Raw genomic sequence first — 24,190 nt, forward strand, 5'->3', positions numbered from 1 at the left:
TGTTTTTATTTTTTGTCTATTTTTATTTGATTCCATATAGATCTCCCTCAGCCGGGTTCCCCTCCATAGTTTGAAAAGCCATGTATTGAAGCACTCTCACCAAGCCAGCCTTAGACAAGAGAGGATATTCCCTCAACAAAGGGAATTTGTTACAGTGACTTTAAATTATTTACAAGATTCGTGACAGTTACTGCTGTGTGCTCAAACAAAGGGGAACTCTGAGCTCATTCAAATTAGGCTTGAGTCATCAATTAAAAATAACTGCCTGAATCATGGCTATGAGTAAATATCAAAACTATCAAAACCATCAAAGCTACCTTTTCCCCCACTAGCCCTAATCAAAAGTAAGAAAAATCCACATTTTTACTACCCTGGTTTAAGTATTGAGAATATTGATAATATCTTTAAACACAAACTAAAAACAGATAAATTAAGGGGTATCAAACTCAAATACTTGGAAAAAACTGAGTTCTCATTGGTGTAAAGTTGTCTGAATTCCTGCAAAATCAATTTTTTTTGCCTTTACTGTTCTTGTATCATTTCATAGTGCTGTAGTATTATTTTCAAGAATATCATATGTACTCACTAATATATACTTAGTTCATAATCTTTTGCTAAACGCATGTTTGTTTACTGTGAGTTGTATATTGCTTTGGATAAAAATGTGTGCAAAATGCATCTATACAAATGTAAATATTCAATAGTAAATTTTATTCTTTTATGCATGACCTTCCAAACAGCTACTGTGAATTCAAACAAAATAAAATATATTAAAAACAATAAAAGCACAGAGCACAGAGTGTGAAGTAGATTTCCACCCTCTTCATCCCTCAAAGAACTGAAGGCTGTTCTTCTTGAAGAATGTTGCAATATGATGCTAGGTACAGTTCAGGAATTGTATGACAGCATTCCAAGAAGCTGTTGTTGTTCCAAGAAGTTTTCCAAGATTGAAGGTGTTTGACAAAAGGTGACCCCACTCCTTATTAGGTCCTTGATATTAATATGTTGAGATATTAATATATTGAATATATTAATATATGATAATGTATAGTTATGTATAATATATATGTCAACACAATATATATAATATTAATTATATGTATTATATCATTGTGTGAATTAACAGTAATATAATTAATAATTATAATAATTATATTTTAATATTTAAAATAACATATTCTTTGAAATTATTGAAAATATAATAAAAACAGTGTTTTCTAGTTAATTGGTGATTTGAGAGCAGTTTCCAATAGATGTTTTACACTTGATGTGGGATTCACCCATCCCAGTGAGTTCATTAGCAGACAGGCAGCTACCCGTGGGGATCCTCCCACTGTCATTTTCTTTATGTCTCCCTTGATGTTGCTCTGAAATGACCTCTAAAGCAGCCAGTAACAGTATGAACATTTGTGTGCATGCTGGTATTTGACAGGCTTGGGTCAGTGTGTCACTATATTTCATTCTCAATTTAATGTGTGTTGAAATTACTTGTCAACGATAAGATACATAATTTAGCACAAAGTAATATTTTCGCCTATGATTTGAGCAGGCATTTCTAAATTGGATTCTCATCTGTGAAATGTAGTAAATAACAAACATTAAATAGCTTTTAATTAAGCTCTATAGCTGTCAATATGTTAAACTATTTTAATTGTTACATATTTGAACTAGACAGTGTACATTCTGGTGGTCATAGGTGTCTTGTTTCAAATCCAAGGCAATTAATGAAATGTCAGAATCACTAATTGCACAGCCTTTGCTCTGATTTCAGAAGCGACTGGGTGACGTCGTACAAAGTGCGGGTGAGCAATGACAGCCATACATGGGTCACCATCCGAAATAGATCGCAGGACATGGTGAGCAATTATCCTCCAGATTGCGTAAGTCATTGCCAAGGGTAATTTACAGTGGTGTTATTGTGGCACCATGCTATCATTAGCCTTGCAGGAAGAAGCTATATGTTTATTCTCATCCCTTCTGCTGTCACATCTGCTGTGTCTGCTTTTACACTGATTAGATGAGTTTGACTGAGCTTCCTTTTAAGAAACCAACTTGGCTGGGCTACAGGATACAAAAAGTTCTGGACTCTGCTACTCTGTAGGTGTTTCCTGGGAACATCGAGAAGGAGATCCCAGTGCTAAACAGGCTTCCAACACCGGTGGTTGGCCGCTATATCCGCGTGAATCCACGCTCCTGGTACCCTGGGGGTGGCATCTGCATGCGTGTGGAGGTCCTCGGCTGCCCGTTACCTGGTAAGGTCCCTAACAATGCTTTAAAACATCAACAAGCCAGTTAGATATGCAGAGAAAGGTATGACTGAAGTGACCAGCACTGTCTTGGGTAGGAATAAAGGCCCTAGTTAACATAGTGACACAGCAGTTAAAGCTGGTACCTCACAGTTCATGAGGTGTTCCTTCTGGCATGGATTTGAATTCATTGGGGGAGTTGTGGAGATTGTGGGTTTTCCCTGAGCTCACGAAGACATGAACACAGAATAAGGTAAATGGCTTCCATATCCTCCCTTACCAAGAAAACCACACCAGTGCTCAGTATTGGTTGAACTCAATATCCATGCCACTTTACCATTCCCTAACCAAAGTTAACCTTAACCAGTTTCGATCTTCTTCAAACAGTCAAGTCCTAGTACTAGTCCTTACTACCTAGCAAATCAGCTGGTTTATTGGCAGTATTCACAGTTACTCATCACTGTTCTTGGCTCAGAATCTTTATAGTCTCATCCCCCGAAAGACATAATTTCTCTTAATTTAAAGGCAGTAGCCGAATGACCTAATTACCACTGATAAGCATGTGTGTTCAGTGCACTGAGCCAGCGACAATCCCTGAAAGACTTTTTTCCTCTTTAACACAAGTCTTCAAGAGTGGGTATGTGGGTACAATGCTGAGTATGCAATTTAGCCATTGCTAGAACAATGAGTAATTTGTGATGCTGAGTTTAAAAGTCTGTTTTTAAAGCTTATGGACTTATGGACTACAAAGCTTTCTAGATATGAGGAAAAGATAGGCTGAAAGATAAAGAAATTTTCTGGGGATGGAAAACCTGTTGTGACAGAGTGGATTATTGTACTTATGATACGAAACAATACTTACAATAGTAGTGTGTTGTAGTATCAAGTTAAATGATTGTCCTGAGAAAAATCATTGAAATTCCTGTATAACTTATTATATAATAGTATAAATGGTTCCCATTTATTCATTTAGCTAACCCTTTTCTCCAAAGCAACTTAGAATGTTAAACTGCTTACAGTTATTTACCCATTTAGACAGCTGGGTAATTTCTTGGAGCAATTTAGGGAAAGTACCTTTCTCATGGGAACTACAACTGGAGATAAGATTCAAATCTGTGGTCTTTGGTTCCAAAGGTAGCAGCTTTAACCACTATGCTACCAGCTGTCCCCCTTCTGGTGTGAAATGGTTTGGTGCTGTTATTAATGTTCCATTTGGGAACTTTAATCAATACTTTGGGACTACATGAGTTATAAACGTACCATCAGTTAAGAACTTAAGACGGCATGCTAACCCCTGTTCAAGGTATGAGGTCGGACAATGGTTAAAGCACTTTTTCTGCTCTTCCATTTCTTCTTCAAACAATTTGCTGTCACCTCTATTGACATAATTTCTAACAATACTCATATATTTGACATCTTCCAATGTGGTATCTCCAGTGGTCAGCTACGTGGAAAGACACATAAACAGTCAACTGGTGTTGTGTGATCTGAACCTAGTTTTTTTTTTGCTCAGACTAGTCAATTCATCTGGCTTTTGATTATCTCATTTTAATGTGCAAAACTTCTGCATTACTTGGATGTAAGGTATGAGGAAAATCTGAAAAAGAAAAACAAATATTTTGCCATAAATTTTAGACAGTTCCACTGCAGTATAAATTAGGAACACAACACTGAAAATAGAAAGTTTTTTTAAACATTGTTAAGGTCATAGGGGGTGCAGTGGTGCAGTAGGTTGGACCGGGTCCTGCTCTCCGCTGGGTCTGGGGTTCAAGTCCCGCTTGGGGTCCCTTGTGGCAGACTGGCGTCCCGTCCTGGGTGTGTCCCCTCCCTCTCCGGCCTTATGCCCTGAGTTGCCGGGTAGGCTCCGCAACCCTGTATGGGACAAGCGGTTCAGAAAATGTGTGTGTTAAGGTCATTATTGAATATTACAACATGGGTCCTTTTATTTTTTTGTAAAACTGTTTAATTTTGGGAGGCGTGAATGGTACAGCGGGTTTGGCTGGGTCCTGTCCTCTGGTGGGTCTGGGGTTTGAGCCCTGCTTGGAGTGGCTTGCAATAGACTGGTGTCCTGTCCTGGGTGTGTCCCCTCCCCCCTCCAACCTTGCGCCCTGTGTTGCTGGGTAAGGCTCCGGCTTGCCGCCACCCACTTGAAACAAGCGGTTTCAGCTAGTGTGTGTGTGTTAAGGTCGATATTGAATATTACAACATGGGTCCTTTTATTTTTTTGTAAAACTGCTTACTTTTTGGGGGTTCAGTGCTGCAGCGGACTTCACCGGGTTTCACTTTCTGCTGGGTCTGGGGTTTGAGTCCCGCTTTGGCTGCCTAGCAGTAGACTGGTGTCCTATCCTGGGCGTGTCCCCTTACACTCCTCATTGCCGGGTTAGGCTCTGGCTTGCAGCGACCCTGCTTGGGAGCAGCGGTTTCAGACAGTGTATGTGTTTTCTTTTTGAAAGCAGAAATACTGTATTATTCTATTTTTAATGTTAAATAAAATTATTTAATCAGATTCACATGTGAAACTATACTCAGATGCTTACCATAGGAGCTAAAGTGATTGATAGACAAGGGCGGAAAGTAGGCATGAAAGCATATCTGAAATAGCTGACAATGACATTTTTGTGCTAGAGGCAATTTTTGCATCAGTAAACCTGCCTGTTGCTCTTGTGTTGTACCATTTCTGCATGCATCTCTACCCACACGCTATGAAAGTCACAAGTCACAGCTTTATGTAACAGTGAGCCTTTTTCAGATGATTTGACCAAGGTGCTGTTAGAAAAAAGTGTTAACTGTCTTGTTAACATTCCAAAAAAATAATAAAAAAAATCTGCCATACTTACAATTACTGCATGATACCATACAATTATTATAATTCTACAGCGGTTTTGAGAAATGCCCCAATGTATATGAAGTATAAAATATTTGCACCCATCACCATTTCAAATGAAACATCAGTTTGATGAGCATGAATGTAAGTAAAGTTTTTTCACATCTAATAACTAGAATTTATTATTTTTTTAAGATCCCAATAATTATTACCATAGACGGAATGAGATCACAACCACAGACAACTTGGACTTCAAGCACCACAGCTATAAAGAGATGAGACAGGTGAGTACAAGGGTTGCAAACACAATCAGACAATACAAACTATAAATTGCTCATTATCCTTACACAAATGTTTCTTGTGTTGCAAACCGGAAAATTACAGATTTTTGAAGATTTTAGAGTCACAAATGAATTAGTTTGCAAATATATTTCCGAATACAGGTGAGTATGTGAGCTGAGCAGTCATATCCTGTTACTTGTGAGATTTATAGTGATTAATTGGGATTTTTCAATGACTGCTTCAGTCAGATGCACTTACATATATACAGCCTGCTGAGTCAGTTTTCTTTGACTTGGCCTGTGAAGCTCATGGTGGTAGATAGTTGAGAAGGAAAGAAACAAACTTTCTTTTCTCCATGGACGGTCCCCAGTTCATCCTGGTGGATTGAAAAGGCTCCCAGGCCTGTCGAGAGATAAAATCTCTAAAGCATGTTCTTGGTCTACTCCAGGGTCTCATCCCAGTGGAATGTGCCCTATATAACTACAGTCTGAGCCAACCAGGGGTCATTCTTACAACTTAACCAAAACACCTCAACGGATGCCATTCAATCTGCAGAAGAGGTGACTGTACTGGACTGTGGAGCTCTTCACCCTGTCACAAGGAGTGAGTCCAGCAGTCCTGCAAAGAAACCTCCATTTTGTCAGTTGAATCTATAATCTCTTTCATTTAGTTATGACGTAAAGCTCTTGACCATTGCTGAGGATAAAGACATAATCTAAGTTTTTAAAAAACCTTGAACCATGGAGCTATGTCTGCTGGAGGGATATGCTCCTCATAGGGTCTCCCTTGACAAGGAGTTGTGAGGGGAGAGTCCTGACAAAGAAGGGGTCCGCTGCCGATAGCCAGACCCGTTTGCCAGCGACTATCTTGTGACCAGGTGACCCACATTACCCAGTTGAGCTGAACCCAATATACTGATGTTGAGTCATTTTGTGCACACACCACCTGCAAGATGAAGAGAGGGGAGTCAACGTGAGGCAACGAAAATAGAAGGCATGAGTGGCATAAAGAAAGACTGACACCACGCTATTAGTTTTGCATATTAAACTAATGTGCTGCCTGGAGAGACCTTGTATTGAATTCCACACTGATATGACAAGGTTATTATATATTCTTCTTTTTTTGTGAGAGCTAAATGAGCTGTGAGAACTGGACCCCGATATGTGTCGCACCGTGGCCTCTGTGACATCTGTGATTTGAATTACAATTCCTTCTTGCACAACAGAAACAGTCAATGATGTTCTAATTAATCAGCCTTGGGTATAATCTGAATTAATGATTTAAATGTTAATTTGAAGTTTATTTAGAATTAATATGAAGGACAGGTGTAAAAGTGAAATTGTTTAGTTTCGATGTGTAATTTTCAGGTCTGGGTTGCTACACTGGCTTATTGATTTACAAGGAATCAAGTTGTTCAAGTCCATTTCTTTACTGAAAATTGCAAATTTAAGCCGATGTTAAACATACTGTCTTGGCAGATTTATTTATTTGTTTGTTTATTTATTTATTGCTGATTCCCTCCTAATCCACTTTGCTGATTTAATTTCATGGCTGGCATTTTCGTGGTTGTACTTGTTTAAATTTCTGAAGAACAAATGCAGAGAGAAACAGACTGCTTTAAGCTGTGAATTGAAGCAATATGGTTACGTTAAAGTCAGATCCTTTCTCATAAAACGTCTGGTGCCAGACATCTAATTACAAGAATATATTTGATTTTCATGGTCCTAATTAAGACCTTCACGCATTTGCAATACAAAAATACAGAGGCAAGAAGAGTTTATTTGACTTTTCTGCTTTGGCTGATACACTGATGCCCTGATTTGTAACTGATGTTGGCAACAGAACTTACCTTTGTTTGTCTCTGGTTGTTGAATGAAAGCAGATGTGTGGGTAATGAGCTGCTGTTGCAAAATTCTAATTAAATGTTCAGAAGGGACTCATCATAAAGCCATTTCTCATTATGTACTGTTTTTCTTGGTTTGGCTATTAAGGAAAGCATTGTTTGTGAACTGAAAACGGCATTTGAAATACTGAGTATCATGTTGGAACATTTCTAATGTCATTTTTACACGTATGTCATGGCTTAGTTACATGCTATAACACTGACTTTTTACAGCTGCAACATCCTTGACCCTTCATGATTTAGGAAGAACTTTCATCACTCACAAGGATCACATAAGACCACTCTCTCCTCATCTGTAGGTGCTCTACTGTCTTACAGATAGACCACATTTGGGGGAGTGGAGGGGGCAAGTAGACCCCTTGAGCAAATATGTTTCTGTCCATTTGTAATGTGACATGGGCATTTTCAGACAAAAGAAATATGCTACTTTGTTTCAAGACCTACAGGGTCGCAAAGTTGGCGACACCATAACACGTTCACATCCAACCACTGACATACAGTATGTTGCTCAGAAGCATTGAAAAAGCCACAGAAAAATACACTGTACTGAGATACTGGAGGAAAAAAGGAAACCTAAATAATATTAAATGTGACAAGTGTGGTCTAAAGACTTCAAGGAATATTTCATAGTCTCAAGATTAATAGTTCAGGAAGAAAAAAAGTTTTTTTTCAATTTTTTTTTTTTACTTTTTGACCTTAGGAATTGTGGTTTGGCATTATCTACTTATGGAAATGTGTGAATGGGGCAGGGGAAAGATGTTATCAGAAAGAAAATAGGCTGTTAAACTTTCAGTGCACAGTGAGCCATGCCACCAGTGATAATTTTCTGCATTCTGTAGTGTCCCAGAAAGAAGTAGGAATTATTTACCAGACACTTAGCTGATAACAGGGGCTCCCCTTCCCTGGTATCTTGTCTGTTTCTGCCTCTAACAGCTAATGAAGGTGGTCAATGAGATGTGCCCAAACTTTACAAGAATTTACAACATTGGGAAGAGTCACAATGGGTTGAAGCTGTATGCCATTGAGATCTCTGACAACCCTGGAGAGCACGAATTGGGTAAGAGAAGCCAGAAAAACTATTGACCTAGAAAAAAAATAAAATGATTGAAAAAGCTGACCTTGCTTGAAAAATAAAGCATTTATTCAGATCAGGTTTTAAAGTAATCACTCTTCTTTAATGCTGAAAGTCTTAAGAGATTTAATTATCATTAAATTATTTATTGTGGAAAAATTGTAAATTACTCTATGAGTGTTGTACAAGACCTTATACCTCAATGACTGTAATGCATGTGTTTGCTGGAGTTGTGCATGTTGTTTTGGAAGGTTCAAAATTTTTGGTCCAGGTGAGCCAGAGTTTCGTTACACTGCTGGTTCCCATGGTAACGAGGTGCTGGGCCGAGAGTTGCTGCTGCTGCTGATGCAGTTTATGTGCCAGGAGTACCTCTCTGGCAACCCACGGATACGGCACCTGGTGGATGAGACCCGCATCCACCTGGTGCCCTCCGTAAACCCAGACGGCTATGAGAAGGTTTTTGAAGTGGTAGGTCTGAGTCATCACTACATTCTTGGTACTCAACACCTTTGTTTATCAACTGTGCTCTTCAGAAATTCCTATTTTTGTGATTTTGTTGCAGCAAATGTCAAATGACAATTACAAGTTTTCACAACTGTAATGCAGTATTTTGATATATTACTAAACTAAATGCCTTAAACATAGGTTGGGATTTTTTTATGTTTCAAATGTGTAGGCGTATTAATGTATCTGGACCCATCCTTTAGGGTTCAGAGCTGGGTGGGTGGTCCCTTGGCCGCTGGAGTCAGGATGGCCTGGACATCCATCACAACTTCCCTGACCTGAACTCCATCCTATGGGAGGCGGAAGTCAGAAAGTGGGTGCCCCGGAAAGTCTTCAATCACCATGTGCCGATTCCAGAGTGGTACTACTCAAGGAATGAAACGGTGAGCATAAGATAGAGGCACAGTTTGAATGGACAAATGTGGTAGTGAAGGAAGATGGGTGACACTGGTGAGAGGCTAAATGCATGCAAAATTGCCTTAAGGTTCAAATAAATTTAAATCTGGTACTAAGTCGTCCTGTTCCAATTGTGTCTAATAATGAGGCTAATAACTGTTCAAATTGATTTGTTTGATTAAGGTTATTAATCATTTTTTGCTACTCAGATGAAATAGAATAGATGGAAAGAAACCACAAGAAAGTGGTTATTGGGAGTGCATGCATGAGAGAAAAAACTCTGATAGATCTTGTTCGGTTCAGATCACATCTTTTTTACATGGTGGACATCTGGGAAGAAGGTTACTTTCATCAGTGAAGAATTGCCAGCAGGTCAACTTGGCAAAGTTTACCCCAGGCATACATGTACGCGGGGGCTGTGGGAATGAGTGAGAACAGATGTAAATGGTTGCTACACATACTGACAGCTAGATAGCAGGAGTTTGGATTGTTCCAGCCAGGCTGCAAGCAACCTGATTCAACTAAGCCTGGACCATTTCACTCCTATTTTGGTACATTTCTGCTTCATATGTGAACCTCACCAAATTTAGGATCCAGTGGTACTAATTATTGTACTGTATTACCTTTGCCATAGGTTCAGTCCTTTTATCCCAGAAAAATTGTTGCACTCTTCCACCTCTGGATGCTTGGTGGACATATTCACGAATGGTCTACAATTGAAAGTCTGTAGGTTCACTGTTTTTGGGTCTGATATGGTATAATGAGCTCCCTCTCATACTCATAACTACTAAATCCCTCTGAGCATTCACAGAGGGTCTCAAATCTCATCTCTTGCTCAGCTATATAAATGTGAATCCTAGCCTCTCCCATGATCTTCTGTGTATTTTCTGTCTGACTCAGTTATTTAGACTTGAGTAACACGCCCCAACAAAAGGGTAGTATTAGGAAAACAAACTGTGCTTTGTATTGCTTTTCGACTCTTATGTCTTTATCTAAACGATTTTCTCTGTTGTAAAATGCATCATTGTACATCCTAAATTGTATGTTGCTTTTCAGAAAAGCTTTTGTTATATAAATAAATGCAAAGAAACAATGACATTTGAGGGAGTTATTGTTTGTTTTCCATACTGCAAAGCGACATCAAGTTGCTGTTGAGACACGGGTATTGATCACCTGGATGGAAAAGATCCCCTTCGTGCTCGGTGGGAATCTCCAGGGAGGAGAGCTGGTAGTCACCTTTCCTTATGACAAGGCTCGATCTCAGAGTAGGATCCAGGACTCAAGCTCGACCCCCGATGACCATGTCTTCCGTTGGCTAGCCTTCTCCTATGCCTCCACCCACCGACTGATGACAGATGCTAGTCGTCGAGTGTGCCATACGGAGGACTTTGCCAAGGAAGATGGCACCATCAATGGGGCTTCCTGGCACACAGCTGCTGGAAGTTAGTTGAGCTCTTCAAACATAGCTGTCTCTAGATCTCTTGGTTTATTAAATGCTGATTTCCAAGTCTTTTTTTTAAAAATCTGTTACATTTATTCACCAAATGTTTAAATTATAATTTCTTGCAAATTTTAACCATTTCTAAAACTGGATATTTTACAGGGGAAATGCACAGGTATACCAGTCCACCCCAATACCTTTCATGGGTTGTGCTGTCAAACACAATAATTACCGACTCCCTTTTTGGCCTTCTTTTTCATTTCATTTTTACACTGTTTCTCTTTTGCTATTTCTCTATTTCTCTATAATTCATCAGTTAAACCAATACGAAGAAAGGGAAACAACTTTTAAGAGTAACATTTATTCCATTCCAAACATATACTAAATGACATTGTAAGTTCTTACAGTAGAGCCCAAAGACGCATCGTCTTATTTGAAACAATATTTCTTTGAAGAAAACTCTGCTTCTACAGACATTTTGCCAGAATGACTTGAATTTGGATACTGCTTGAATGTGGTTATAGTAACTAGTGGGCAAATACCTGTTTTTTTTTTTTCTCAGGTATGAATGACTTCAGCTACCTGCACACCAACTGCTTTGAGCTGTCCATGTATGTGGGCTGTGACAAGTTTCCTCACGAGAGTGAGCTTCCCGAAGAGTGGGAGAACAACCGAGAGTCGCTACTTGTCTTCATGGAGCAGGTGAGCAGGAGAGTGACTTCACAAACAAATCCCCTAGTTCACCCTGAGGGGCTTGGGGGAGTTGGGAAGCAAATTCTGTATTTTTTTGGTATTTGGTATTTTTGAATTCACATAATACAAAGTCAATTGGGGGGTGCAGTGGCGCAGTGGGTTGGACTGCAGTCCTGCTCTCCGGTGGGTCTGGGGTTCAAGTCCCGTTTGGGGTGCCTTGCGACGGACTGGCGTCCCGTCCTGGGTGTGTCCCCTCCCCCTCTGGCCTTACGCCCTGTGTTGCCGGGTAGGCTCCGGTTCCCCGTGACCCCGTAAGGGACAAGCGGTTCTGAAAATGTGTGTGTGTGTGTAATACAAAGTCATATACATTACAGTTGAACAGATCCACCTTTACAGTGTTATTCACACCTTCCTGCAGTTACAGCTACACAGTTCGGACAATAACTAATAACAATCAGAATGTTATTATACATTTTGCAGCAAAGTAATAAAAAAAAGCTCAAATATTATAACACTATGAGCTAGCTGTATATATGTGTATATAAAGTCTGCTGGTTGGCTTTGACCAAAAGCATCTTAGCTGAACATCATACAGTATATACATGATATTTTGAAAATAAAATAGAAATGCAGTGTCTGCTGAAATTTGTGAACTGAAACATCATAAAAAGATCTAATACAGAATACTAAACTTTTCCAGTTTACTGTACAATATAAGTTTGCAGTCTGTCCCAGTGAAGGCTTGTATCTTTGAATACCGACATGTCATTCACAGTCAGAATGCTTTTCTGTCCTTGCATTGTGGGAATATCCAGTATGAAAGTACATAAAAAATTAACTGAACAAAAACTTTTCTTTCTTTAAGAAATTAAGCATTAGCATTCTATCATTGTATAAGCATTTATTAAACGTACTTTAACATTTAGCTTTTCTACACAAATAAGTCTGAATTTCATGTATTTCGTTTTACATGGATGCACATGTACACACACATACTTTCATATGCCTATTATTTTCTACTCGGATTCTTTTTAATGACTAAAAACAGTTGTTCACTGAAGAGCATATTCCCCACGCATTTGCATTCACTGCATTTTTAATGAAAAAGGAGAACATGTTCTGTGGGCCTCAGTGTTACCTTTCCTGTCTAGGTGCATCGTGGGATCAAAGGTGTTGTTAGGGACCTGCAAGGACGTGGAATTGCTAATGCCATCATTTCTGTGGAGGGAATCAACCATGACATCCGTACAGGTCAGGAGAAGTCAACATGTCTACTAACGGGAAGGCGTTTAGTAACTTCATAAACATACGTCATTATATTGTTAATTAAAAACACACACACACACACACACACACACACACACACACACACACACACTTTCAGAACCGCTTGTCCCATACGGGGTCACGGGGAACCAGAGCCTACCCGGTAACACAGGGCGTAAGGCCGGAGGGGGAGGGGACACACCCAGGACAGGACACCAGTCCATCACAAGGCACCCCAAGCGGGACTTGAACCCCAGACCTACCGGAAAGCAGGACCGTGGTCCAACCCACTGTGCCACCGCACCCCTAGTAATTAAAAACAATAAATAAAATTCAAATTTCAGGTCTTCTCTCAGTATATATATTTAGAATTTTTTGTTTCTGAGGTGGTGGGGGGTGCGGTGGTGCAGTGGGTTGGACCAGGTCCTGCTCTCCGGTGGGTCTGGGGTTCGAGTCCTGCTTGGGGTGCCTTGTGACGGACTGGCATCCCGTCCTGGGTGTGTCCCCTCCCCCTCCAGCCCTATGCCCTGTGTTGCCGGGTAGGCTCCGGCTCCCCGCGACCCTGTATGGGACAAGCAGTTCAGATGTGTGTGTGTGTGTGTTTCAGAGGTACAGCTAAACTTTGTTATACTATTGAGTTTCAGTGTTTGTATGAATGGTGGAAAAGTCAAAATATGCTATGCCTGTGGGTAGGAATGGGGCATGATTCTGGTTATTTCACTGTTTATCCTATATCCATTCCATTAATGTCAGATGCAATTTATGCCTCATTTAATCTATTCCATCATTTAATTGAAGCTATCCCCCTTTTTCTTGATTTTCTTACGGATTATTTTATAACAAATGCTGCAGGAGCAGGTACTCACAGCAGTACAGCAAGTTCATTTAATGACTGTAGGGACACTGTAATGTGTATTATGTTCCTGCACAATAACTGTGCCACTGATCACTACTACAGAAAAGAATCTGTTGTGGTAGGTGAAGCCCTTGAGATACCAAGAACAGAAGATACCTCTGTAATGACCTCTTTAACTTTTAAAAACCAACTCATAAAGCTGCTTTGAAAGACTTTCGACAGGTTATAATTGAACTGAGCTAGCCCTTCTCAAAGCTGTCATATAGTTCTCTTCAGGTAGTTATCCATCGGCATTAGTCTTGACTTTTGTCACTGGTAATGAATAAAGATGAAATACAATTATTTTCATCTAAATGACAGTGACTGGGTCTATTAACTCCACTTGCCAAGAAATTAATAGCATTACAAATGACACAAATGGCATTAATCAGATGAGGTCAGATTAGCTTTTAGATCTCAAGCCGGCAGAATGTGTCTCTAGTATTATTCTGACCTCACAAAGGTAAAATTATGCAAGGAGGCTGGCAGACTTTTTATTTTTAGAAGGTGCAAAGGGCTCAGACAGCAGTATGGCATCTTCCTTCGGCATGGGGCAAAATATAAATTTATTCTTGGAGTGAGTATAGTCTTTTTTTTTCTTGCTGTATGCCCATGTTAAAGTTTTCTGTGTCACTGCATGAGAAGAGCGCTCTATAAAAAATAAAAATAATAATAATAATAATAATGCTACTTGTCCCGCCATGGAGACCCAGTATCTGTAAGGTGACAGCGGTAGTCGATATTTACCAAGACTGAAGAAGAGACATACTGATCCTACATGGATGGGGCAGCACCTTGTGTTGAATTTACAGCTGTTGCCTTCCAGTTGTTGGATCTAGGTTCAAATCCATTCTCTCTCAGCTGTATCCAGGGTACAAATGGGTAAGTAATTGTAAGTAGTTTGACACTGAAAGTTGTTTTGGAGAAAAGTGTCAGCTAAATTAAATAATGTAAATGTACAAGACTAACACTGTAAGCTGTTTCAGAAAATGGCATTAGCTAAACAAATAAATTATACTGTTGCAGGGTTAAGTAGAAGCACTTTGTTTGACCAGTGTAGCAGGGGACGTTTAGTCAATGACAACTTTATTGTCATTCTGCCTATAGGTGAGTTACGCATACAGGAGAACAAAATTCCGTTTCTTTTTGGACCTCCATGTCACACAAAGCATACAGTACACTTTCTAAAAAAAAAAATAAATACAACATGAGAAGACAGTGCAGTACACGGGCCAGAGTCTGGTGTCAATGTACACAATATACAATATACCCTACCCAATGTACACAGTGCTATAAAAAGATTAACGTATAATATAAATAGAAGAAAAAAAAGGCTATATGGGACATGTAATTTAACTGTAAACGAGAACAATAAAAGACACTAGAGACTACAGACACTAGTATTAGCTAGTCGCAGGAGCAGTAATAAGTTAAATAACTGCTTTGAGTATGTTTTTTGCTTAAGGTGGCATATGGTTTGTTCAGGACAAGTGCAGATTTATTTTATATGCGTGGGGAAAACAAAAAAATCAACTATGTCAGGAGATGGGTGTACGGATGGTCTGGGGGTTCATGTTGTTGAGGATTCTCATAGCCTGAGGGAAGAAACTCTTGCACAGTCTGGAGGAGGACCGGATACTTTGGTACCTCTTTCCAGATAGGTCAACTGTGTTGTGCCTAGTGTGTTTTTAACTATGTTTAGTTCGACTATGCTCCTTAAGGGTTGCCAAAAAAAAAAAAAAACAAAAGCTAGTGCCATTCTAATGCCACGTAGCATACAAACTAAATTAGTATGACCTGCGTTCAAAAGCATTCACCCCAAAACATCATTTTGGTCACAGTCATGACATGTGCAATTGCTACAGCTGTAGGAATGATGGGTTTCTCGTCTTCTTCTCTTTTGAGTGCTGACTTTGAGTGATCTGAAAGTTCACAGCCAATAGTACACTCTAATACAGCTGCTTTTAAAAGGTTCCCATACTGAGTGAAAACTTTGAAATTACCTTGGAGGAAACACGATGGCACAGCAAGTAGCACATATTATTATTAGTATTATTACAAGTATTATTACATATTTTTATTAAAAAAATGAACATATAATATATACCTCCACCTTGTGCGGACAAACAGTTATAGAAATTGGATGGTGGATATAATATAGTATTTTTGGAAGCATCATTTACTTTTTTTACTCTTTTGCTTTTTTCTGAATTCTGTCCAGTTGTACAGAACTAAACAATTCAATTCAATTAATTTTTATAGAGCGCTATTCTCATGCAGTGACGCAGACCGCTTGAACACAGGCATAAGGCAAAGAAACAAATACATCAGACACAGAAACAAATAAGACAGTTGACTACATATTAGCACAATATAATATCAATGCTTTTATAAATCTATAAGTATGCCTACTGGCCAAGGAGGAAAGGAACAAAAAACTCTCAACTAAAAGTCAAGGGAGAAAAAAAAAAATCTCTGGGAGTCCAACTGCCAGTTGCTGCCCACCCCTCCTGAGCATTCTACATTCAATAAGACTTCTAAACCAGTTTAGAAGTAATAATGGCATTTTTGCTACATGGTAGCTTGATTTCCAGAATCAGACCTGGCAAACTGCAAACACTGATATCAAGCTCCATCTTTATTTCAGCTGCAGATGGTGACTACTGGCGCTTGTTGAACCCAGGGGAGTACAAGGTCACAGCTTCAGCTGAGGGCTATAATCCAACCAGCAAGGTGTGCGAGGTGGGTTATGAGATTGGTGCCACGCGATGCGACTTTGCCATCAGTCGCACCAACCTGTCACGTATAAAGGAGATCATGGAAAAGTTCGGGAAGAGGCCCATCAGGGCTCCCCTGAGGCCTCTTCCACAGCGCTCTCCGCAGAGGCAGCGACAAATGCAAGCCCGGCTCAGAAAGGCCAGCTGACCCTGAAACATGTCATTCACTGTAAAAGTATGCTGGACAACTGGACATTTCTGACAAGGGCTGACAATTTTTAGTGACATTTCCATGTTCATTTAATACAGTGTACTTAATCTTTGGTAGAGAAATCACACAAAGTTATGGTGACATGTATGTACCACCCAGTTCTATTGCTTTGAAACAGAGGAAGATTGCAAAAACTGTAATTTTTCATAGAAAGAGAACAAGCAGTCATTCCTTCCCTGTTTTTCCCAGTGACTACCTGCTGGTTTTATATTAACATAATATCTATGACTGGAAACTAGCTGTAATACTGGATGTCAATGTATGTAATAATTCATATTCAGAATTCATTATCAGTCAGTAGCTGTCATCTTGCTGTCCAAAAACACACTTTGTCTACAGGAAAATACTTTTATTCTCAAAGGTTACAGTACAAGAATTAATTAGAACTTGTGTTTAACTAAACTTTTCAGAAAACCCATCCTAATCTCATGTCTAAGAAGGAAAATATTGCTTGTTTTGAAGTGATCGCTGAGACATTGCCAATGCCATTGCGTTCAGGTAAAGAATGGATTATTTTTTTGTCTTCTTTTTCATAGCTAGCTGCACAACCACTCAACTGAAATAAACTGTAATACAGGTTTTGAAAATGAGTCAAAAAAACCAAAAATGGAAATACAAGAAATATTGAAAATATGACACTGGGAAGTGCCACATTATAAACCCCATTAGTAGAAGAAAGAAATCTGCTAATGTGATATTCATACAGTGTATGCATTATTTTGGTTATTTTTTTTTCAAATATTTGTAATATTCCATGTAATGCTTGCACTTTAGGAAAATGACTGTCAAACTTTCAGACTGAAGTATTTTATCTCTTATCTTTATTTGCAGTAATAAATGTTTCAGGTATTCTGTATTTTGTAACTTGCCCACTCATTCTCCATCATAGAGACCAGCTCTTAGGAGCAATTTACTGAAAACTTTGAGTGTCTCCACAATACATGCAATGACAAAAGAGGAATAAATGTGCAGATGGTTATTTTTTATTTGAAAATATAGTTTCAGATTGATTATAAAATTTGCATTGTGCTCGGAAAACAAACTGATAACATAATTTAAAGTTGTTTTCTTCTTTGCCATTTGTCATCTGCACTACCTAATTTGCAGCAAGACCAAAGGCCCTTATTACCCACAATTCCTTGGCCCTATCATAGCTTGTCCTGCAACCCACAATACTGCAATTAGAAAAAAGAAAACTGTAAAGCCACTGCTGTTATAAGTTTCCCAGGCTCTTTGAAAAGTGTGTAATTTGTCAGGATGTAACAAGACCATGAAGGGAGTGAGACATCTGTATATTAAATGGACCCCAAACCAGTTATATCTATGGCAATGATGAATGTTTAGAGGATAAAGGCTAAATAATGTAGATTCAGTAAATGACAACATATTTTAAAAGTTATCATTTTCACTAATACTGTATATATATATACATATATATAAACACAAACACACTGCATTTAAGAACATATCTCACACAGGCTCAAGAAACTCCAGGTTTTATAATCAGTTTTTTAACTGATTTATTATCAAGGTATTCGGCGTATTTATGAATATGACATTTCATATTCAAAAGTACAAAATTAAGAAACACTTTATAAGCTATCTAACTGCAGCATTCCAAAAAAAAAGATACATCTAAATATAAAGACCAAAACACAAAAGGTACACTTTCCGACTTGTGCTGCTTTACTGCTGAATATTGCAGTCTGTTTTCATAGAAATCACCTATAGTGGTAAAACATAATAAAGTTACTTTGAGCATAAACTCATTTCTACCTCCCATATGGAGTACAGCAGAAGACCTGGAGAACAAGGAAAAGGAGCCCAGACATGCATTCTTTTTCACATCTAATTCTGCACAGATGCGCAAGGAGGAAAAAGGCACCATCTGACCTTGATAGCAATTCAAAGGCCAAAGTTTCCTGTGAAGCAGTTCCAGCCTTTGAAATGAAGGCATTTCTTCCTAAATGTGGCTCACACAGCTGGCACTGTGGACCTGTCCATAAACACACACTTATCCACTCATAAATGTGTTGGGCCTCAAGTGGAAAACAGGGTCCACAAAACAAATGGAGAGAATGTGGCAGGATCAGGAAGTGCATTATGGGATCCCTAGAAAAAGGAATATTTTGCATACATACATATTATACACATTACATGATATTATACACAAATATATAATTCATTAGCTTAATACATGTAGTCCTTTTTGGGATTTGAACCAGCTTGCTTCTGGTTGTAAGTTCACGTCTCAGCCTGCTACTTATATGATAATAGAAAGGCTTCCATTTACAATGTCAGGAGCCTTCAGTGTGTACCTGCAGTCATCCCCACAAACTTGTAGTTTTGTAAGGTAAAAATAAGAATTCAATCAATGAATGTGAGTAAACTGGAAGAAAACAAGGGGAAAGAGCCTATGCAGAAACAACAAAGAAGCAATCTGAGAAACCTTATGAAAGTTTTGTATTATTATTTGTTAGTATGTCTGACAAAATGTGACTAACAAGCAATAAATTGAATGCAAAGTTGAAAACTTTGAAGAAAATGAAATCGAGGTTTTTGTTTACCCCGCCCGGTATGGGGTCACCGGGGCCCCACCCTGGAGCCAGGCCTGGGGGGGGGCTCGCATGCGAGCGCCTGGTGGCCAGGTCTATGCCCACGGGGCCTGGCCAGGCTCAGCCCGAAGCCATGACGTGGAGACGCTCTTCGGTGGGCTCACCACCTGCCGGAGAGACCGTAAGGGGCCGGTGCATTGTGATTTGGGCAGTGGTCGGGGCCGAGTGCCCGGCCGACCCAAACCTCGGGCGCCAACTCTGGTTTTTGGGACTTGGAATGTCACCTCACTGGCGGGGAAGGAGCCTGAGCTGGTGCGGGAAGTTGAGAGATACCGTCTAGATATAGTCGGGCTCACTTCCACTCACAGCTTGGGTTCTGGAACCACTCTTCTCAACCAAGGGTGGACTCTCCACCATTCTGGCGTTGCCCAGGATGAGAGGTGGCGGGCGGGTGTGGGCTTATTAATAGCCCCCCAGTTTAGCCGCCATGTGTTGGAGTCTACCCCGGTGAATGAGAGGGTCATCTCCCTGCGCCTTCGGGTCAGGGAACGGTCTCTCACTGTCATTTGTGCTTATGCGCCTAATGGCAGTGTAGAGTACCCGGCCTTCTTGGAGTCCCTGGAGGGCGTGCTGGAAAGCGCTCCCACTGGGGACTCTGTCGTTCTACTGGGGGACTTTAACGCCCATGTGGGTAGCGACAGTGACACCTGGAGGGGCGTGATTGGGAGGAACGGCCTCCCTGATCTGAACCCGAGCGGTGAGTTGTTATTGGATTTCTGTGCTAGTCACGGTTTATCCATAACGAACACCATGTTCATGCATAAGGGTGTCCATCAGTGCACTTGGCACCAGGACACCCTAGGTCAGAGGCCGATGATAGACTTTGTAGTCGTTTCTTCTGACCTTCGGCCATATGTCTTGGACACTCGGGTGAAGAGAGGGGCTGAGCTGTCAACTGATCACCACCTGGTGGTGAGTTGGATTCGATGGCAGGGGAAAAAGCTGGACAGACCTGGCAGGCCCAAACGCATAGTGAGGGTCTGTTGGGAATGTTTGGCGGAGGCCCCTGTCAGAGAGGTCTTCAACTCCCACCTCCGACAGAGCTTCAACCAGGTCCCAAGGGAGGTGGGGGACACTGAGTCTGAATGGACTATGTCCCTTGTCGGGGCGGCGGTTCGGAGCTGCGGCCATAAGGTCGCTGGCGCCTGTCGCGGCGGCAATCCCCGAACACGGTGGTGGAAACCGGAGGTAAGGGATGCCGTCAAGCTGAAGAAGGAGTTCTGTCGGGCCTGGCTGGCTCATGGGACTCCTGAAGCAGCTGACGGGTACCGACGGGCCAAACGGAGCGCGGGGATCTCCTCAATCCCTCCGACACGCCTTCCGTAGAGGAAGCTGAGGCTGGGGACTTGGAGGGGGACTCGTCCATTACCCTGGCTGAAGTTGCTGAGGTAGTCAAAAAACTCCTCGGTGGCAAGGCTCCGGGGGTGGATGAGATCCCCCCCGAGTTTCTCAAGTCTCTGGATGTTGTGGGGCTGTCTTGGCTGACACGCCTCTGCAGCATCGCGTGGAGTTCGGGAACGGTGCCTCTGGACTGGCAGACCGGGGTGGTGGTCCCTCTTTTTAAGAAGGGGGACCGGAGATTGTGTTCCAACTACCGGGGGATCACGCTCCTTAGCCTCCCTGGGAAAGTCTATGCCAGGGTACTTGAAAGGAGAATCCGACCGATAGTCGGACCTCGGATTCAGGAGGAGCAATGCGGTTTTCGCCCTGGCCGTGGAACACTGGACCAGCTCTATACCCTCACTAGGATGCTGGAGGGTTCGTGGGAGTTTGCCCAACCAGTCCATATGTGTTTTGTGGACCTGGAGAAGGCATTCGACCGTGTCCCTCGTGGCATCCTGTGGGAGGTGCTTCGGGATTATGGGGTTCGGGGCTCGCTGTTACGGGCTGTTCGTTCCCTGTATGACCGGAGCAGGAGCTTGGTTCGCATTGCCAGCAGTAAGTCAGACCTGTTCCCGGTGCATGTTGGACTCCACCAGGGCTGCCCTTTGTCACCGATTCTGTTCATTATCTTCATGGACAGAATTTCTAGGCGCAGCCAAGGAACGGAGGGCGTCTGTTTTGGTGGCCGCGAGATCTCATCTCTGCTTTTCGCAGACGATGTGGTCCTGCTGGCTTCATCAGGTCAAGACTTGCAGCGTGCACTGGGGAGGTTTGCAGCCGAGTGCGAAGCGGCGGGGATGAGAATCAGCGCTTCCAAATCCGAGGCCATGGTTCTCAGTCGGAAAAAGGTGGATTGCCCCCTCCGGGTTAGGGGGGAGTTGTTCCCTCAAGTGGAGGAGTTTAAGTATCTCGGGGTCTTGTTCACGAGTGAGGGAAAAATGGAGCGGGAGGTTGACAGACGGATCGGTGCGGCGTCCGCAGTAATGCGGTCATTGTACCGGTCTGTTGTGGTGAAGAGGGAGCTGAGCCATAAGGCGAAGCTCTCAATTTACCGGTCGATCTATGTTCCTACCCTCACCTATGGTCATGAACTCTGGATCATGACTGAAAGAAAGAGATCGCGGATACAAGCGGCAGAAATGAGTTTCCTCCGCAGAGTGGCTGGGCGCACCCTTAGGGTTAGGGTGAGGAGCTCAGTCACCCGGGAGGAGCTCGGAGTAGAGCCGCTGCTCCTCTGCATCGAGAGGAGCCAATTGAGGTGGCTCGAGCATCTTTTCCGGATGCCTCCTGGACGCCTCCCTGGGGAGGTGTTCAGGGCTTGTCCCACTGGGAGGAGGCCTCGGGGCAGACCCAGGACACGTTGGAGAGACTATGTCTCCCGGCTGGCCTGGGAACACCTTGGGGTTTCCCCAGAGGAACTGGAGGAGGTGTGCGGGGAGAGGGAAGTCTGGAGGACTCTGCTCGGACTGCTGCCCCCGCGACCCAACCCCGGATAGCGGAGGAAGATGAATGAATGAATGAAAGTTGAAAACACTCCTGACCTCTTCAAAAAAAGGCCAAGCATTAAATTGGACTTTGACGTAATTTTTCAAGAGCTACTTTTGACATGATAACTTAATGATGATGTCATTCATTTTTATTCTGCAAGAGATGACACTACATGGGAAAAGCAACAGCTCTTAGTCAGTGAACGCTGATCTGGGATCTGTCCGAAACACAGCTGAAAGCACATCTGCTTACAAATAAGTCATTTCAATAATAACCATTTCCAGCTCACAGGTGCTCAGTTGCCAATTTGGTCTTCGCTTGCTAGGGATAATTACAATCTGTTCTTTGCAGAAGCCAGACAATTCTACGACAGGAATGTTGAGCAATATTACAAATTTGAAACGAAATGCAAAATTTTTCATTTAAAACTGTTGAGTAATTTTTGTTTTGAAGTATATTTTTATGAACGCTTATGTAGTGGTTATGAAGGAGTTTTGCACTGCTTATAAATATGCCATGAAGTTCTTATATAGAAAGAAACATAACAAGTAACATTTCCAAGTCCAAATTTATTTCACAGATAGTTCCTTCACCTGCAATGCATTTTACCATTGGTTATACAAAAAAACAAGTCTGTAACATTTTTTTACTATACATCAATGTTTCATGTATATCATGTGTTAGCATTACTGACTAATATATATTTTTAAGCTTCCTACCACACAGAAAATAATAGGAAATTAAAAAAAATCCAGATTAAAGTTTGCAGTAATTCATTAATCACATTTGTATCATTTTCAGTTTGGTTCATGAGATTTTTTTTTTTGTTAATGAAGTATAAAAAAGAGGTGTGGAATGTAACAAATGAAAGACTGATGTATTTAAGGCATTACGTATCGTGTAAAATACAACATTGTAAACTAACCAGTTTGTCATCCAACCAGTCATAGAGAAAACGAGCACAATATCAATATCTTAAACCCTTTGAGACTAAAGGCAAAGTTTGTTGCAATTTATGAAGCAACATAACATTAGCAGAACTATAAAAGTGAGTTCTAACACAAAAGAGCTGGTGGAATGCTTGTTACCGCAGCATTTTATTGATATTATGTGTAATATCACCAAATAAATATAATAAATAAATATATTGATATTGTATATAATATATACATGTTATGTACAAATAATAAATAGAAATTTAATAAAATTTGCCTTAAATTCTGGAAACATTTTCTAGGTTACAGCAAAAAAAAAAAAACAACAGTACACGTTCAATCTGTGCAACTAGGATGACACACCTTTTCACAAATTAAAATTAATGTCCCTCATGTTTAAATTGCTTTACACATCAATGAACACCAGGTTACAAAGAAACAGAGGAATCAGTATATATGGGTAACAACACGTGCATTTTGTGCTACTGCATGATTGGAAGTGACATTTAGGTGCGCAGTGCCCTCATGTTTGTGCTCTGTGGCGTTTATTATTCTTCAGGATATAAATGTGCTACTCAAGCAAAAACGCAGTGAAAAGAGAATCATGGGCATTATTCATTACACACACCACCGGCTCTAAGCACAGAAGGATCTATTATTGCACGCTCAAGATGAATCCAAAGTGAAAACACCTGTCACCAGCACGCAGGAGGAATACCACTTAGCTCCTATAATTGAACAACATGGATCGTGTAAAGCTGGGGTCCATATTCATATTAAAACTTTTCTCACTGTTCACACTTCCTTATTGTCTTCTGTTTTGATGCTACGAAATTTATGGGAAGCACTTCAATGCATATTCATCACAGAGGTGGGAGCCCATCATGTAATCCTGGACATCAGCCTTTTTTTAAAAAAAATTGTATTGACTACTGTGGGTTCTCTGTGTCACAGTTATGACATGGATTGTCAAGCAGTATGACCTACTGCTCCTGCTCTTCAAGCATCCAACTTTAGCTACCTCTCTGCTAATTATACATGGAGTAACAATTTCAAACATGAAATTCTTTTCAAACCAGATTGTTTTGGAATCCCGATAGTGGCAGTAACTGTGCTGTGATATGAACTACTCTCAGATATGGGGAACATCACACAGGAAAAGGTGAAATATATAAAAATAGATTCTGACAAATAGATTCTGGAATGTTCATTATTCGTATGTGTTTTGCAGGCAGTATTTCTCAAAGAAAAGTTTGCAA

At 40.9% G+C, this 24,190-nt stretch overlaps 1 protein-coding gene across 1 annotated transcript in view; it reads left to right on the forward strand.

Annotated features, from left to right (window-relative positions):
• The window catches only part of LOC108932769 (inactive carboxypeptidase-like protein X2), a 35,202-nt gene extending 17,913 nt beyond the window's left edge, over positions 1–17,289 (forward strand). The window contains exons 4-13 of the mRNA XM_018749341.2: positions 1,772–1,856; positions 2,102–2,252; positions 5,266–5,354; positions 8,189–8,312; positions 8,599–8,795; positions 9,035–9,214; positions 10,363–10,669; positions 11,231–11,370; positions 12,513–12,612; positions 16,170–17,289. Coding sequence (XP_018604857.1) covers positions 1,772–1,856; positions 2,102–2,252; positions 5,266–5,354; positions 8,189–8,312; positions 8,599–8,795; positions 9,035–9,214; positions 10,363–10,669; positions 11,231–11,370; positions 12,513–12,612; positions 16,170–16,447 — 1,651 coding nt within the window. The 3' untranslated portion in view covers positions 16,448–17,289. The remainder of the gene's footprint in view (positions 1–1,771; positions 1,857–2,101; positions 2,253–5,265; positions 5,355–8,188; positions 8,313–8,598; positions 8,796–9,034; positions 9,215–10,362; positions 10,670–11,230; positions 11,371–12,512; positions 12,613–16,169) is intronic.
• The last annotated feature ends 6,901 nt before the right edge of the window (positions 17,290–24,190 follow it).

Source organism: Scleropages formosus, chromosome 4 (assembly GCF_900964775.1).
Source record: "Scleropages formosus chromosome 4, fSclFor1.1, whole genome shotgun sequence".
Lineage (NCBI taxonomy): Eukaryota > Metazoa > Chordata > Actinopteri > Osteoglossiformes > Osteoglossidae > Scleropages > Scleropages formosus.